Genomic DNA, 19,011 nt, shown 5'->3' with positions numbered 1-19,011 from the left:
TCAGCTCCACATGTCAGCAGCAGTCACAAGCAGGCTTATACAAATGGCAGGCACAATGTTCTTGCAAGATACTCAGAAGGTTAACACACTTACAGATCAGGCTGCACTTTTCCTCAGAAATCCTGTCTGTCTTTATCCCAAGGCCCGTATGCCCTATTGTTGGCTTTATCCTTGGTTAGGGAAACTTCCTCAGGTATATGTCCTTGCTTTCAATATAAATCCTTCTGCCCTTCAGCTCTCTTGTCTGGCTGGAATACTGGCTCTGCTTTGCTCTGTTATGGGAACTTGTTTCTCAGGAGGTAAACCCTTCTCCTGGTGGGGCAACTTCTGAGCTTGCTTTACTCAGGATCCTCAGGCAGGCTAGACTGCACTCACTAGCCTCCTGGACTACACTGCCCTGCCTCCTTCCTGTCTGGGCTTTACTATATATATTAGGGGTTCCCTAGCTCCCTCTACTGTCTAGGAGGTGGAACTACACCCTAACAGGCCTGATACAGGAAATACACAGGAAAATCACATAAAACATCATATAAAATACAATGACCATATTGACCCTTGTGTAGTGCCCACATTTACCTAGTAGGACACTACATACCCCGTTGCTTTGACGTTGCCCGTCCTCGGCGCAACACAAGGGGCCCGCCCAGCTGGAAACTGCAACCTGAAAGAAAAAATTAAAAACAGGCATATACTACGAACACAACTTTTGCAGTATAAATATATCAGGCAGCTCCGCTGGCAAAAGAACAAGTGCGGTGAAAAGGGGCGTCGTTCTCTTCATACAGGATAGAATAGGGAACAGGGGCGCTGACCTGGTACAACGTATCAGGAATAACCAGGATAGTCCATAATGATAATGATAGAAAATGCAAATATCACATAAGTTCCTGGAGGCTCAAAAGAACAAAATGAGTCCGTACCCGGGTCTTGTAAATAGTTAAACAGGGGTTTCCCGGGAGGGGCTACTCTGGCCCACAATGTAGTCTCCAAATCTCACAGGTGGGTGCCCCTTAGTAGACTGCATGGACCTTCTTACTGGCAGAGGTTCTTCCTGCCTTGGTTCAGGAGGGTCCGAGGAGTCCACAGGCTCTGGAGCTCTTTCAGGTACACTCTGGGACAGGTCATCTTGAGGTGGAGGACTAGCAGGAGCTGAAGTGGGTTCATCCTGGGGTTGAGGACTAGCAGGAACCGGAGCTGGTACCACCAAGTTCAACCAGGGTGTGAGGAACCAATGAAGTGGCTCTTTGTCATGTATCAGGTTCTCAACAGCCTGCATAGGATCAGCAGGTTGGGCTGGCAACTCTGGCTCAGGAGATTATGGCTCAATATCCCCTGCTGCAATTTCTCCTTCTATGCAGGGTTTTAAACGATTCCTGTGTACAATTTGGGATCCTTTATCTTCTCTGGAAATTTGATAAATGTGGGCCTCAGCATTAGGGATAGCAGAAATGACGTAGGGAGTCCTTTCCCACTTACTGTCCAATTTACTGGTTCGGTGGTTATTTTTCAACCACACCATGTCTCCTAAAGCTAGAGGTTCCGCATGAGCAGCCAGGTCATAGTCTCTCTGCTGTCGCTCTCGGGCACTTTCCATGCGCTCCTGAACAATCTCCTTAGCATTAATTTTGATGCTCCACTACCCAATCAGTTTTTGGTAGTGGATTGATGACATCAGGCACCTGTACATCCAGGGAGTGGTCAGCAGGTAACCTCCTTTGACGGCCGAACATCAGATAGAAGGGCGTGTACCCGGTGGAGCAGTGAATTGTATTGTTATATGTATACATGAGTTGTGGCAGCAGAGTAGGCCAATTACCCCTTGTCTCAGGGGGTATTGCTCTCAGCATTTCAATGAGAGTTTGATTCATTTTTTCGCAGAGTCCGTTACCTTGCGGATGATAAGCTGTGGTCCGGACCTTCTGGCAATTATGTAGCAGGCACATCTCCTGGAACAACTGTGATTCAAACGCAGACCCCTGGTCGGTGAGGATCCTCTCTGGGCACTCGTAGGGCAGGAGAAAATGCTTCCAGAACGCCTCCGCCACAGTCTTGGCTGTCAGGTCTTTCACAGGCACTGCTACGACAAACTTAATGAAGTGATCAATAATGGTCATGGCATAAGTATACCCTGAGTGACTTGGCTCCAACTTCACATGATCAATGGCAACAAGTTCTAAGGGAGGTTTACTCACGATAGGATGGAGAGGCGCTCTCTGGTCATGGCGTTCACTTCTCCCGACGGCACAGGCAGTACATTCCCGGCACCATTTTTCAATGTCTTCTCTCATCCCGAGCCAATAGAACCTCCTGCGAATGGTGGCCTCAGTTTTCTGCACGCTGAAGTGTCCGGACTGGTTATGATACATCTCTAACACCAGACTGGCGTCTCAACGTGGTATGAGGATCTGGTACACCCTATCGCAGGACACTGGATCCAGGCTCCTTCTAAGCAACAGGCCTTTTTGAAGGAAGAGTTGGTGGCGATGTCTCCACAGTCTCAATAGTTCTGGGTCTGCACTCTTCCTGCGGACTCTCTCAGGAGTTCTCCCACTAGTAAGGAAGTCGAGCAGTTCACCGAGGACTCTACTTTCTGACTGGAGCTTAATCCACCTTTCTTGGTCGCCCCTGGACTCAGGAATATTTGATGAGGAAGAATCAGCAGCTGAGTGATTTTCAGTGCGAACATTATCCTGCTGAGCAAATTTGTTGTAAAACGCCGGCATCTCCACTTCTTCCCAGGCATCCTTAGGTCCATCTGGTGCTTCTGTAGTGGGGAGCCGAGACAGGGCATCAGCATTATCATTTGAGCGGCCTGCCCGGTATTTCACAGTGAAGTCATAGTTGGCAAGGCGGGAGGCCCATCTTTGCTCCAGAGCTCCCAACTTGGCTGTATTCAGATGTGCCAGGGGATTGTTGTCCGTGAAGGCGACAAACGGAGTGGCAGCAAGGTAGTCCTTGAACTTTTCAGTCACAGCCCACACTAAGGCAAAGAACTCCAGCTTGAAGGAACTATAATTCTGATCGTTTTTCTCAGCTCCCCTCAGGGATTTGCTGGCGTAGGCAATCACTCTCTCTTTGTGGTCTTGAACCTGAGCCAACACGGCTCCCAGGCCCCTTTTACTGGCATCCGTGTAGAGGTGAAACGGCTTCTGATAATCCGGGTAACCCAGGACAGGGGGTTCAGTCAGCTTCTTCTTTAGGAGCTGGAAGGCAATCTCCCGTTCTTCATTCCATTCAACAGGGATAGGAGTCTTTGGACTCTTTCTGGGATGCCCCCTTAGGAGTTCCTGGATCTGATCCGCAATTTGTGCAAAATGCGGGATGAAGCGTCTGTAGTATCCTGCAAAGCTGAGGAAACTTCTCACCTCTTTCACGGTGGTGGGAGTAGGCTAATTACGGACAGCAGCAAGTTTATCGGGATCAGGCTGGACTCCTTCGGCACTAACAACGTGCCCTAGGTACTTTACTGCTGGTTTCAGCAGATGGCACTTGGACGGCTTGATTTTAAGGCCATATTTAACAACGACTTGAAACACTTCAGCCAGGTGTTTTAAATGATCCTCATATGTCTTGGAGTAGATAATGACGTCATCCAAGTATAGCAGTACAGTCTCAAAGTTCTTATGGCCTAAACAACGCTCCATCAACCACTGGAACGTCCCTGGAGCGTTACACAGTCCGAAAGGCATATAATTAAATTCAAACAGACCCATAGGCGTAGTGAAAGCGGTCTTCTCCCGATCTTCTGGGGCCATAGGTACCTGCCAGTACCCACTGGTTAAGTCCAGAGTGGAGAAGTAGGCTGATGACCCCAGGGCAGTCAAAGACTCTTCAATGCTTGGCAACGGATAAGCGTCTTTATCGGTGATTTGATAGATTTTTCTATAGTCCACGCAGAACCTAATGCTGCCGTCTTTTTTTCGAACAAGAACTAGGGGCGCAGCCCAGGGACTATGACTGTCCCGGATTATACAGTCAGGCCCATAAATATTGGGACATGGACACAATTCTAACATTTTTGGCTCTTTACACCACCACAATGGATTTGAAATGAAACGGACAAGATGTGCTTTACCTGCAGACTGTCAGCTTTAATTTGAGGGTATTTACATCCAAATCAGGTGAACGGTGCAGGAATTACAACAGTTTGCATATGTGCCTCCCACTTGGTAAGGAACCAAAAGTAATGGGACAATTGGCTTCTCAGCTGTTCCATGGCCAAGTGTGTTATTCCCTCATTATCCCAATTACAATCAGCAGATAAAAGGTCCAGAGGTAATTTCCAGTCTGCTATTTGCATTTGGAATCTGTTGCTGTCAACTCTCAAGATGAGATCCAAAGAGCTGTCACTATCAATGAAGCAAGCCATCAATAGGCTGAAAAACAAAACAAACCCATCAGAGAGATAGCAAAAACATTAGGCGTGGCCAAAACAACTGTTTGGAACATTCTTAAAAAGAAGGAACGCACCGGTGAGCTCAGCAACACCAAAATACCTGGAAGACCATAGAAAACAACTGTGGTGGATGACTGAAGAATAATTTCCCTGGTGAAGAAAACACCCTTCACAACAGTTGGCGAGATCAAGAACACTCTCCAGGAGGTAGGTGTTTGTGTGTCAAAGTCAACAATCAAGAGAAGACTTCACCAGAGTGAATACAGAGGGTTCACCACAAGATGTAAACCATTGGTGAGCCTCAAAAACAGGAATGCCAGATTAGAGTTTGCCAAACAACATCTAAAAAAGCCTTCACAGTTCTGGAACAACATCCTATGGACAGATGAGACCAAGATCAACTTGTACCAGAGTGATGGGACGAGAAGAGTATGGAGAAGGAAAGGAACTGCTCATGATCCTAAGCATACCACCTCATCAGTGAAGCATGGTGGTGGTAGTGTCATGGCGTGGGCATGTATGGCTGCCAATGGAGCTGGTTCTCTTGTATTTATTGATGATGTGACTGCTGACAAAAGCAGCAGGATGAATTCTGAAGTGTTTCGGGCAATATTATTTGCTCATATTCAGCCAAATGCTTCAGAACTAATTGGACGGCGCTTCATAGTGCAGATGGACAATGACCCAAAGAGTTTTTTTTAAGGGAAAGAAGTGGAATGTTATGCAATGGCCAAGTCAATCACCTGACCTGAATCCGATTGAGCATGCATTTCACTTGCTGAAGACAAAACTGAAGGGAAAATGCCCCAAGAACAAGCAGGAACTGAAGACAGTTGCAGTAGAGGCCTGGCAGAGCATCACCAGGGATGAAACCCAGCATCTGCTGATGTCTATGCGTTCCAGACTTCAGGCTGTAATTGACTGCAAAGGATTTGCAACCAAGTATTAAAAAGTGAAAGTTTGATTTATGATTATTATTCTGTCCCATTACTTTTGGTCCTTTAACAAGTGGGAGGCACATATGCAAACTGTTGTAATTCCTGCACCGTTCACCTGATTTGGATGTAAATACCCTCAAATTAAAGCTGACAGTCTGCAGGTAAAGCACATCTTGTTTGTTTCATTTCAAATCCATTGTGGTGGTGTATAGAGCCAAAAATGTTAGAATTGTGTCGATGTCCCAATATTTATGGACCTGACTGGTCAAAGACTATTAATGTGAGGCCGTCCGGAGAGTCCTTCATCTCCTGTATCATCTCTTTCACAGACTGATAGGTAGTCGGTGGTATGGGTCTGTATCTCTCCTTAATAGGAGGATGAGAGCCAGTGGGTATGGTGTGTTTGATTACACTGACCTCTCCGTAGTCCGTGGAGTGCTTGCTGAAAGCCTTGTGATGCTCTTTCACCAAATTCAAGACTCCCTCTATTTGCTCATTTGGGGTGGATTCGTTCCCCACATGAAGTTCCTCCCACCAGGTTACTGAAGAGGCGCTGGCAGGTGCGCTGCTGCTCTGTGCGGTCTGGAACGTCTCCGTGGCAGGCAGACGGATAACATCCTGGAAGGATACCTGGAAAAGCTGAGCAACGGGGCAGTGCTTAGAGTAACAGGGTGATCACCAAAATTAATCAAACGGACAGGCACTTTACCTTGGGATACGGTCACTAGTGATGAGCGGCAGGTGCCATATTCGATTTCGACGAAATTCGCGAATATTCGATAGAATATTCGTTTTATATTCGTCGAAATCGAATATTCGTCATTTTTCTTGTTATCGCGATTAATGTGCAATTTAAATAATCGCATATTGCGATTTAACTTAAAGGCTACTCTCCTATTGAAATAGCAATGCGATTATTTCAAGTTATAATAATCGAATTTCGATTTTAACTTAGCACTGCTATATTCCATATTAGGCTATGGAATATAGCAGTGCTAAGTTAAAATCGAAATTCGATTATTATAACTTGAATTAATCGAATTGCGATTTCAACTTGGACCTGGTTTACTATGGTTGGCTTGGTAGAATTAGCGAATATGACGAATGTATTCGTTATATTCCACAAAACGAATATAACGAATGTATTCGTCATATTCCACAAAACGAAGATAACGAAGTATTCTGCATCTTCGTTTTAGCTACCTATTCGTCAACTTCGCTAATTCTAGCAATCATATAGGAAACTTTACTATAGAGACAGCTAAGTTTAATTCGCTATGCGATTATATTACTTTTGCTTTTTTTTTATAAATAGAATAATTATAATAATTATCAGGTATTATAATTATTCTATTTATTTTTATAAAAAAAGCAGTCATATAATAGCATAGCGAATTAAACTTAGCTGTCTCTATAGTAAACTTTCCTATATGATTGCTAGAATTAGTGAAGTTGACGAATAGGTAGCTAAAACGAAGATGCAGAATACTTTGTTATCTTCGTTTTGTGGAATATAACGAATATATTCGTCCTATTCGCTAATTCTACCAAGCCAACCATAGTAAACCAGGTCCAAGTTGAAATCGCAATTCGATTAATTCAAGTTATAATAATCGAATTTCGATTTTAACTTAGCACTGCTATATTCCATAGCCTAATATGGAATATAGCAGTGCTAAGTTAAAATCGAAATTCGATTATTATAACTTGAAATAATCGAATTGCGATTTTAACGTAATTCTCAAATCCGACAGTACATTCTAGTATATGGAGCGTCCCCATCACCATGGGAACGTCTCCATATACTAGAATGTACTGTCGGATTTGAGACGGAAGTCAGCACGGAAGTCGGCAGAAGCGGCAACGGGCACTGACTGGAGCAGCCAGGAATCCAAAGGACAGGTAAGAACAACTTTAGGGAAGTGGGAAAGAAAAAAATATAACAATAAAAAAAATAAAAAAAAATAACGAATATTCGAAATATCGAATTTAGATCACTATATTCAAAATATTCGCGAATTAGCGAAGTGCCGATATTCGCGGAAAAAATTCGATATTCGAATATTCGCGCTCAACACTAACGGTCACCAGGCTCTTGGCTGCTCGCATGAAGGGATGATTCTCAATTTGGATAGGCTCCACTAGGGCTTGATAGTCCAGGCCCTGGATCCCTAGCACAGCGCGGCACCATAAGATGATCTGGGAATTCGGTGGCAGGATTACCACAAATTTCTCCTTTTCCATTTGCGAATATTTGCTGAGCACACAGCACACTGATAGTCTTTTGAATGAATCTTTTGGAAGCAGGTGAAGCTGAAGGTATGGATTGGTTCAATGCCTCCAGCACCTCGGAGTAACAATTTTTAAAGACATTAGTCCCTAGGATCACGGGTTGTCCCCCTTTATCTCCGGCTTACACCACAATCACACCTTGCTGTGGTAAGGTGGCTTCTCCCACCTGAAGGGTAGGTTCCCAGTACCCATGAACTTTCACCGGCATGCCATTGCTGGCAATGATATCCAGCCAGGATTCTGGTGGCTGGGTGAGGAGACTTGAATCCCAGAATTTATCAAAGGCGGGTCGTTGGATGGTGGTGACCTGAGACCCAGTATCCAGCAGGGCTTCAAAAGGTATCCCGTTGATGCTTATATTAATCTTTGGACGAGATCCTACGTATCTGGGCATCCAACTTGTATCCTTTGGACCTACTGTTCTACCTCCCGAGGGGTGGTCCTCGGCCTCGGGGGTGGCCCGTTTAACTGCCAACACGTTGATTCAGTATGTCCATATTTTTCACAATAGTGGCAGACAGGCTGCTTGCAGTTCTTAGACCGGTAATTCGGCCATCCATCCGGTTCTTTGGAGTATACCTCTTTATATGCAGGTGGGAGGAGTCTTTGAGGTAAGGGGCTCTCGTCTTCCAATAACAATGGTCTTTCCCATTCCTCTATTTTCCTGCACACCTTTTCCAGGATCTTAGTGAGATGGTTAACTTGCTCCATTAATGCCGCCACCACATCTGTTACTGGAGCCTGGGTGGCTTGACTGGCTCCGGACGGCCTCACATTAATAGTCTTTGACTGACAGGCCTGAGGTTCGAGGGAGGCCGCTGGCTTTGTGGGCGGGTTTTGGCCTAGGATACTGATAGCCAGCTCTTTAAAGTCCAAAAACGCACAATTGGGGTGTTGGGCCGACAGCATCCTCAGCTGGCCCTTTAAGTGCTCAGTGTTTACACCCGCTATGAACTTCTCTCTCAGAGTCCGGTCCTGGTCCTCAGCCTCCCTGGGGTCCACCAGCAAAATCATGGAGTGACACACCAGGCTGTTGCTTCCTGCTGAAAAATCGCATCTTAACTTCGGACACCGTTCTGGCCTCAAACGTGGTGCCGAGGCGATCAAAGATCTGTTCCAGGCTATTCTTTTCGGAACGGGGCCATGACATGACCTCCCTGCGGGCGGCCCCTTCTAACTGTGCTAAGACGATCTCCATTTGTTGCTCAGCAGAGATAGGGTAGAGCCGAAATAAGGCCAGGATCTGGTCTCTAAAGTCCTTCAATTTATGGGCTTCCCCGGAATATCGCGGGAACCAGGGGGCCCCAAAATAATATGGCATGGTCAGTGGCATCAGGCTTGATGCTGCCGCAGCGGCAGGTGCCCTATTATCAGCTGCGTGCACTTCAGAAGGCATATCGGGGGCCACCTGCCCCGCTTCTTCAGATGCGGACATAGCGTAGCTAAGGGGGCTATGGAGTGAGTATGGCCCTTTAAGAAGCAGCGGAGCAGGCCAAGATCCGAATCGTATGTGTTCTCCCCTGGATCAAGTCTCTTATTGCTAAGGAGGGACCTCCCCCCAGTCTCCCAGCAAGGATCGGAATTCACCCGGTGCTCAAATATCAAGAAATCGGCGCGTACCGAAAGTTTACTTACTCCGGTGATGCGCAGTCCAGGTCTCACAAGGCACGGGATTACGTCGTGCGGAGGTCCCACGCGCAGCGTCAGGAGATAGGTGCGGCCTCTCGGAGCTCCGGGATTCAAGGTAGGCGGTATCTTTTCTACAGACAGGGTGGTACTTTTCTTTCACAGGCTGGGCGGTACCTTCTCTTCTCTTTTTCGCGCCAAACAGACACAACGAGGTGCACTGATAGTCCAGTCAACTTAAGCGGCCATCTTTGAGCATAACGCTATCTATTCACTGACAGCAAGCGGTGATTTAGAAGCTGCAAAACAGTCCACAGCAATACAATTTTCACACCGCGATTTTTACAGTTCTTGGCCCAGCAATTTTTCGAATAAACAGATAGGGCTTTATCACTTTATGGCAATAACGGCACACAGTTTATATTCTACAATGGCGCAGGAATGATCGCATCCTGTTCGTGACGCCAAAATATGCAGTACGCAGCCCTGCAGGGTATTGCGATGGTGAGGTAAACGAGGGTTGCTCTTGGTTACTCACAGTTTATAGGAGACCCTGGGCAGGCGTACAGCAGTGATGGAGAGGCTAGCACAGAAGAGCCTCTGGGGCACTCTCAGTGTATAGGGACCGGGCCGGTGGTAGGTGAGGTGCCCTGGGTGTTGCAGGTTTAATGTGCCGGTGGCAAGATCCCTTTAAGTTTGTGACGCCAGTGCCGGTAATGGTGGCACACCGATTTATAATAGGAATAATTGAGGAACACGATGTTGTGGTGAACCAGAACTTCCTTTTACTGGAAACAATTAACTATTTACAGTCTTTTGTTCAGCTCCACATGTCAGCAGCAGTCACAAGCAGGCTTATACAAATGGCAGGCACAATGTTCTTGCAAGATACTCAGAGGGTTAACACACTTACAGATCAGGCTGCACTTTTCCTCAGAAATCCTGTTTGTCTTTATCCCAAGGCCCGTATGCCCTATTGTTGGCTTTATCCTTGGTTAGGGAAACTTCCTCAGGTATATGTCCTTGCTTTTAATATAAATCCTTCTGCCCTTCAGCTCTCTTGTCTGGCTGGAATACTGGCTCTGCTTTGCTCTGTTATGGGAACTTGTTTCTCAGGAGGTAAACCCTTCTCCTGGTGGGGCAACTTCTGAGCTTGCTTTACTCGGGAACCTCAGGCAGGCTAGACTGCACTCACTAGCCTCCTGGACTACACTGCCCTGCCTCCTTCCTGTCTGGTCCTTACTATATATATTGGGGGTTCCCTAGCTCCCTCTACTGTCTAGATGTAATGACCGGCGTCACGCACAGGGAGGGAAAAGGGAAAGCCCTGCCCAAGGGAGAGGAAAAGGTGGTGACCCCTGACTCGCCTTGCGGCTGGCACCTGACTGCCCTGACGTCCCTAGACGGGTTCCTCACCCGTGCGGCGATCATGTGCCTAAACCCTGGCTTTCCCTAAAATGAGCCCTAGATAGTGAACGGGCCGTGGGATCGCTAGTCCGCACCACTGACACTAAGAGGGAAACACCAGGGAGAGGACAGACAATACAGACAAACACATACACCCAGGTGGGCGACCACAGCAGACCACAAAGGTCCAACAGGGATCCGGAGGGTAACGTTCTGGACCAACAACCAGAGAACGCAGCAACACAGCTCCAGAGGGTCAGTATAGAAGTCCAGGCAGGAAGCTCTATATCTGGCAACCAGAGAAGTGTGAGAGGGGAATATAAGGAGGTTGGGAGTGCTGGACAAGGAACAGCTGAGGAGAAGGAGCTAAGGATCCCTGAGTGAGCCAAAAAGGGTTGCAAAGCAAACCCAGAAAGCTACCATAAGGAAACAGCCCTATCTTACATAGAGCGCGCAGCCAACCGCTGCGACTTCCTGACCCCGGGTATAACGGAGTCAGGCGTGGTTCTTGACACCCTCGTGACACTAGGAGGTGGAACTACACCCTAACAGGCCTGATACAGGAAATACACAGGAAAATCACATAAAACATCATATAAAATACAATGACCATATTAACCCTTGTGTAGTGCCCACATTTACCTAGTGGGACACTACACATGTAATGGAGGAGCACCAGCCTCTTATATCACAAGGTAAGAGCCGTCATGTGCAGTGTATACACGTGTGTGCAGTGACATGTAATGGAGGAGCACCAGCCTCTTATATCACAAGGTAAGACCCGTCATGTGCAGTGTATACACGTGTGTGCAGTGACATATAATGGAGGAACACCAGCCTCTTATATCACAAGGTAAGAGCCGTCATGTGCAGTGTATACACGTGTGTGCAGTGACATGTAATGGAGGAGCACCAACCTCTTATATCACAAGGTAATACCCGTCATATGCAGTGTATACACGTGTGTGCAGTGACATGTAATGTAGGAGCTCCACAGTTTCTTCTCACATTACATTAGAGGCTACGTGTTCTTTATATGTCAGTCATATCCATAGGGCTCCAGTCACATGATGAGAGCGTCTCCTTCTGGCCTCCATCGGGCCGGTATAGTAGACTATACTACAGAGACGTCTTGTACAATCCGTGTTCTGCATTGTATATATATTGTAGATCATACATGGAGATTATGGGCAATGTCCGCCCCTGTACGACTGTTTGTCATCGATGTAGAACAGGCGGGTGTTATGTAAGTCGTTGGTGTCTCAATAAAATGTGAAAAAATTTGTATTAAAATTCTTGTTTGGCATCGGCTTTAAATTGCTAAATGTGATCCTGTTGTCCATCACTTAAGCGATTATCTGCTCATCCCCTTCAGACTGAACGTGTGACTTCTAGCAATAACTGCATGTCCCAGAATGTTCCAGCTGCATTAGAGCGTGTTCACACATGGCACACTTATTGTAGACATTTCCATGTATTGGGTTGTTTCTGCAGCAGGTGCATGGATTATTACAAGCCACATTCAGGGCAGCGGGACAGTCACAGAAATGTCTGCAGCTGATCTGCTATGTGTGAACTTGCTCGTAGATAACCAGTGACTGATCTGTGCTGCTCTTATAATCTGTCCAAAAAGGGGGGATTTTAAGGTTCCACATATAGAAACAACAGGCAAGTTCTGCAGGGGCGGGGCTTACGATGCTCCATTGTGACAGAAAAGCCAACCACTAAGTTGTATAGAGGTAGACAGACTTGTGTAGCTGTGCAGCAGATCTGTCCTCCAGCCCAAGCTCCTGTGATAAATGTGGAGCATCTCTAGATTTACTCTGTACATTTTAAACAGGATTAGTAAATCTGCCCAGTTGCTTACCCAATGGTTGCAGGGTGTCCAGACCATGAGGCAGCAAAGCAGCTCCAAACCATGATGTCCCCCCACCAGCTACAAATCATGATGGCCCCCTTCACCAGCTCCAAAGCATGATGTTCCCCCCCACCAGCCCCAAACCATTAGGCCCCACTTCACCAGCTCCAACCATGATGCTCCTTGTTTTATTTAAATGATAATAATAATAATAATGATATTTATTTCTATAGCGCCACCATATTCCATAGCACTTTACAAGCTCATAGGTTTCATGTACAAAACAAAAGTAACTGGCTAATATGCAACTGAAACACTAGGAGTCGGGGCCCTGCTCACAAGAGCTTATAATCTATGAGGAATTGGGGGTGACACATAAGGTAGTTGATTGTGATAAGTAGGATTTGAGCCATTATTGAACTGACAAGAGTGGTGCCGGCCGATTTGCTTCGGGTTTGGGACTGCTAGAGGATCAGGTTTAGGCCAGAGGAGTTGGTGGGGGACGGTTTAGTCGGGGAAAAGTCATTTTAGGTAGCTTGATAAGCCTGCCCGACAAGATCTGTTTTTAAGGCACGTTTGAAGGTGGAAAAGCTGTGAATTGACCTAGTATTCCGGGGCAGAGTATTCCAGAGAGTAGGTGCAGCTCGAGAAAAGTCTTGAAGACGGAAGTGAGAGGTACAAATTATGGAGGTTATTAATCTTAGGTCGCTAACAGAACGGAGAGCACGAGTAGGGTTGTAGATGGAGATGAGGGAGGAGATGTATGGAGGGGCAGCACTGTGGAGAGCTTTGTGGGTGCGGGTGAGAAGTTTGAATTGTATTCTGTGGTGGATGGGCAACCAGTGAAGTGACTGGCACAGGCTAGTAGCATCAGTGTAGCGGTTGGATGATAGATGAGCCTGGCTGCAGCATTTAGGACAGACTGAAGGGGGGAGAGTTTAGTGAGAGGGAGACCGATTAGAAATGCGTTGCAGTAGTCAAGACGAGAATGAATCAAGGCAACAACAAGCGTTTTTGCCGTTTCCACCAGAAGAAAAGGGCGGATTCTGGCGATATTCTTGAGGTGCAGACGACAAGAGCGTGTAAGTGACTGAATATGGGGAACAAAGGAAATATCAGAGTCAAATGTGGCCCCAAGACAGCGGGCGTGTTGCACAGCAGTTATGATAGTGCTGCAGCCCAAAATTAAAATATCAAGTTTAGTTGGGTTAGTAGATGGGGTAAAGACAAGAAGTTCAGTTTTTGAGAGGTTCAGTTTTAGATACAGAGAGGACAGGATGTTAGAGACAGCTGCCAGACAATTACTGGTGTTTTGGAGTAAAGCAGGGGTGATGTCGGGTGACGAAGTGTATAATTGGGTGTCATCAGCATAGAGATGGTACCGAAAGCCAAATCTACTGATAGTCTGTCCGATGGGGGCTGTATAGAGGGAGAAGAGTAGAGGACCTAGTACTGAGCCCTGAGGAACACCGACATCAAGAGGTAGAGGAGAAGAAGAAGAGTCAGCGAATGATACACTAAAGGAGCGGCCAGACAGATAGGAAGAGACCCAAGAGAGGGCAGTGTCCTTAAGGCCAATTGAGTGGAGTATGGTGAGGAGGAGTTTATGGTCTACAGTATCAAGTGCTGCAAAGAGATCCAACAGAATCAGTAGAGAATAGTCACCATTTCTTTTTGCTATTAGGAGATCGTTAGACACTTTAGTAAGGGCAGTTTCTGAGTGAAGAGGGCGGAAGGCAAATTGTAAGGGGTCAAGAAGAGAGTTTGCAGAGAGATAGCTTATTAAGCGAGAGTAGACAAGACGTTCAAGGAGTTTAGAGATGAAGGGAGGTTAGAAACAGATCGGTAGTTAGCAGCACAGGTCGGGTCAAGAGATGGTTTCTTTAGTAGTGGGGTTATAATAGAGTGTTTGAAAGAGGAGGGAAAGATACCAGAAGAAAAAGGGAGGTTAAAAATTGTAGTTAGGTGAGTGATGACAGCCGGGGAGAGGGACTGGAGGAGGTGTGATGGAATAGGATCACTGCTACAGGTCGTGGGTCGAGAAGAAGAGAGAAGCCTGGAGACTTCTTCCTCTGTTATAGGGTCAAAAAAGGAGAGAGAGCATGTGGAGGAATTGGAGGGAGGAGGATTGAAATTATTTGGGGATTGGGAGATTATTTCCTGCCGGCTACTGCCAATCTTGTCTCTGAAGTAGGTGGCCATGCCATCAGCGCAGAGGTCAGTGACAGGTTCTGGAACTTTAGAGCTTAGATGTGAGTGAAAAGTGTCAAAAAGTCGTTTTGGGTTATTTGAGAGTGAGGAGATGAGAGAGGTGAAGTACTTTTGTTTGGCAATGTTGAGAGCCGAATTGTATGTTTTGAGCATAAATTTATAACGGAGGAAGTCTGATGATATTCACGATTTTCTCCATAAGCGTTCTGCACGTCTGGAGCAGCGCTAGAGAAAACGTGTTTCAGGTGTGTACCAGGGCTGCCGTGTTCTGTGTCGAGAGGGTCGGATTGATATTGGAGCAACTTCATCTAGGGTGGTTTTGAGGGTCTAGTTGTAATGATTGGCAGCAAGTCTGGACAGGAGAGGGAAGAGATTGGGGTAAGAGCTAGTTGTAGGGTGTTAATAAGTTGCTGGGGGTTAATGGTGTGTAGGTTTCTGTAAGTGTGATAAGTAGGATTGTCATGAGAAAAGTGAGAGGTCTTAATGGTAAATGAAAGAAGATTGTGGTCAGAAAGTGGGAAGGATGAGTTACTAAGGTTTGAGACTAAGCAGTGATGGAAGAAGACTAGATCGAGTGTATTGCCCTGTTCATGCGTGGCAGAGGAAGTCAGTTGTGATAGGCCAAGAGAGGAGGTTAAAGAAAGAAAGTGAGCGGCTGATGGGGAGATAGGATCATCAATGGGAATATTAAAATCACCCATAATAAGGGTTGGTGATTCAGAAGAGAGGAAGTGAGCAAGCCAAGCTGCAAAGTGATCCAGGATTGGTGGGGGGAGCCTGGGGGACGATAGACACCTGCAACTCTCAGGGGGAATGGATGGAAGTGTCTAATGGTGTGAACCTCAAAAGAGGCGATTGTGAGAGAGGGTACAGGGGGAATGACCTGAAATGTGCACTGTGGAGAAAGTAGTATGCCTACTCCTCCACCGTGCCTGTCATCGGGTCTGGGGGTATGGGAGAAGTGAAGTCCACCATAGGATAATTTGTTACGAAACAACCATGCGTTCCAGAGTGCGCAGTTAAAAGAGACTGGAGAGGATGTGCAGGGAACATTAATCAGATTTTTGGGGTTTCTGTGTGTGGCAGAGGAGAAGCTGAAGTTAGCAACAGAGGGAGGGCCAGGATTCTGTGAAATCTCCCCTGCAGCTAGTAGCAGGAGAACAGCAAGTAGGTGAGAGATTTATATTGGTGTTTTTTATGCTGCACCGTGGAGGAAGATGGGTCAGGGTAATGTATGAGGGTATAAAGTGTATGGGAACTGAACAAGGGTGAGGGAAGGAGGAAGGGACTGATGTGGAGAGAAGGGACAGAGGGGGAAAGGGGTGGTGGATTTTGAAGGTAGACAGCCATAGCAATGAGAAGAGCAGCCAGAGCCTGAGTGAAACAATATTGTAGCATACCTGTGCTGTGTGTAAATTTATGAGTAGTACGCATAGCATCTCCGTCTCCTGCCCTGTCCAACTGCCATGATTAACTGCCAAGTGCTTAGGCAAAATGGCACTTTGACAGAGATGGTGCTTTTGGCTCGTGCTGACCTCTGCGAATGCTTCCCCTAAGACTATGTCTATATTTATAGGAAGTGTGATCAGAGAACTAGGGGTAATTTAGCTAATCAATCAATTAATCACTGAAGTAAGGCACATGAGAAGAGATGCCATATGTAGGTAAACAAACAAAGCTAAGGATCTGGATGGGCCATAAAATCACTACAGATCACAAGCATTACAACAGACACATAAATCACAGGTCAATTGGAAGAGCATCTCTCGGACTAATCACAAGGATATCAGACTTGCAGAAAATAGTATACATTGATGAATATGCAAAGTTCTACATCAGGGAAGATGGAAGCTGCACTATTAGGCTTGGGGAAAGCTGGGTGGAGCAGTATTGTCCAAATGCACAGCAGACATACCTGTGTGAAGAGAGGAGAGAAGCATGTTATATAACTGCCATGATTAACTGTCAAGCGCTTAGGCAAAATGGCGGTTTGGCAGAGATGGTGCTTTTGGCTCATGCTAGCCCCTGATGTCTAGTTACTGTTGAAAGGCAAAATGTGTTGGCAGAGAGTAGGGCTCGTTTCCAGACATGATCAGGCTTTTTAAATTCTTTAGTTTTGTTAAGTCATTATTTACTGTGTGTAATAAAAGTCATGACCTGGTGTAAACCAGAATCCTGGACTTTGTCAGGAAGTTATAGAAGCTTTGTAAGGCTGGGATCACAAGTGCAGTTTTTTTGGCCAAAGTCAGGAATGGATTCCAAATGAATGAACACTTCTCCTTCCTATTGGATCAACTTCCAGCCTAATTGGATGTTATAAGTTTGTCTACTCTGGAGTTTGCAAAACAAAAACCTCTAAAACTAATTTTCATTTTTATCTTAACAGAAAATCCCAGTAAGAAATGCAAAAATGTCATGTTACCACTAGATAAAGATATCATGCAGCGCTCCTCAGGAGAAAACCTCATTACCCTTAATGTACTCCCAGGACTTCACAGTACAGATCTGTCATATAATCCTCCTAATTATGAGGAACCTTTTGCTGACCAATCACAGATTGTTACCGCAAGTACAAGTCAAAAAAGGATTAAAAGGTTTAATTGTGGTAAAGAATCCACAAACAGCTCAGGACTTTCTACACACCGAAGACATCACAAAGGAGAGAAAACATATTCATGTTCAGAATGTGGGAAATGTTTTAGACAAAAATCTGATCTTGTTATACATGAGAGAAGTCACACAGGGGAGAAACCATATTCGTGTTCAGAATGTGGGAAATGCTTTTCCCAGAAAGTAAATCTTGTTAGACATAAGAGATGTCACACAGGAGAGAAGCCATATTCATGTTCAGAATGTGGGAAATGTTTCACACGGAGATCAAGTTTTGTTAGACATTTGAGATGTCACACAGGAGAGAAACCATATTCGTGTTCAGAATGTGGGAAATGCTTTACCCAGAAAGTAAATCTTGTTAGACATGAGAGATGTCACATAGGAGAGAAAGCATATACATGTTCAGAATGTGGGAAATATTTTACACAGAAATCATATCTTGTTATACATGAGAGAAATCACACAGGAGAAAAAGCATGTACATGTTCAGAATGTGGGAAATGTTTTAGACAAAAATCAGATCTTGTTATACATGAGAGAATACATACAGGAGAGAAACCATATTCGTGTTCAGAATGTGGGAAATGCTTTACCCAGAAAGTAAATCTTGTTAGACATAAGAGATGCCACACAGGAGAGAAGCCATATTCATGTTCAGAATGTGGGAAATGTTTCACACGAAGATCAAGTTTTGTTAGACATGAGAGATGTCACACAGGAGAGAAATCTTATTCGTGTTCAGAATGTGGGAAATGCTTTACCCAGAAAGTAAATCTTGTTAGACATGAGAGATGTCACATAGGAGAGAAAGCATATACATGTTCAGAATGTGGGAAATGTTTTAGACAAAAATCCAATCTTGTTACACATGATAGATGTCACACTGGGGAAAAGCCGTATTCATGTTCAGAATGTGGGAAACGTTTTTCAGATAAATCAAGTCTTCTAAAACATAAGAGAAATCACACATGAGAGAAGCTACATTCTGAATGAGAAAAATGTTTTTGCTTCTAAAGCCATAATTTTAGGGAAAGGGGGTGATTTCTTAGATTAAAAAAACAAATTTTAAGCTTTTTTAAAACTGTTTTTTTACAGTATTTTATAGTTCCCATAGGGAACATTAGATTGCTTCTCTCATACACCAACATTGGAGTGTATGAGAGTTACAATGTATTCCTATGAAACCCTGCCATAGGAGCTAAAATGCGGCAGCTTCAGTTCATTAAGGAGGACTGAGGCTGCCGTACAATGCATCTGGCTCCCTTGATCTTCATGTTTGACCACAGCATCTGAAGGATTAAAAGTCTGCGATCATTGTTACCGCCAGTCACGGACATTAGCTGCTGGTGTCTGCTGTATGAAACATCAGGCACCTGGCAGCTACGGCCCATGCAAGAGCTTATTCTTCCTCCCGGAAATTAAGTCATAAATTCTCAACCTTCCAGATCTCTTTACTCCAGGCTAAATAGATCTCAGGACATCTGGAAATATCTAGGGAATGGAGATGATATTCCACATTACTGTAAAGCTCATAACAGATACTGGAAGGAGGAGACCTGATTATAATTACCAAAGAACAATCCTTTGAAGTAAGAAGGAATCTGAAGTACCGATCCACTGATGAAAAGACTAAGATCTCCCTGTTCTTATGGCAGATGTCATGGCCAGAT

General features: G+C 45.4%; 1 protein-coding gene across 1 annotated transcript; it reads left to right on the top strand.

Moving 5' to 3' along the window:
* The first annotated feature begins 11,852 nt into the window (after positions 1–11,852).
* Positions 11,853–18,331, top strand: LOC120990621 (gastrula zinc finger protein XlCGF17.1-like). The gene is made up of 2 exons (XM_040419540.1): positions 11,853–11,894; positions 17,285–18,331. The coding sequence occupies exons 1-2, from the start codon at positions 11,853–11,855 to the stop codon at positions 18,311–18,313; spliced, it is 1,071 nt and encodes a 356-aa protein (XP_040275474.1). The 3' UTR covers positions 18,314–18,331.
* The last annotated feature ends 680 nt before the right edge of the window (positions 18,332–19,011 follow it).

Source organism: Bufo bufo, chromosome 2, assembly GCF_905171765.1.
Source record: "Bufo bufo chromosome 2, aBufBuf1.1, whole genome shotgun sequence".
NCBI classification, from domain to species: Eukaryota; Metazoa; Chordata; class Amphibia; order Anura; family Bufonidae; genus Bufo; species Bufo bufo.
The sequence above is the reverse complement of the archived record's forward strand: the minus strand, read 5'-3'. Positions and strand labels throughout refer to the sequence as shown.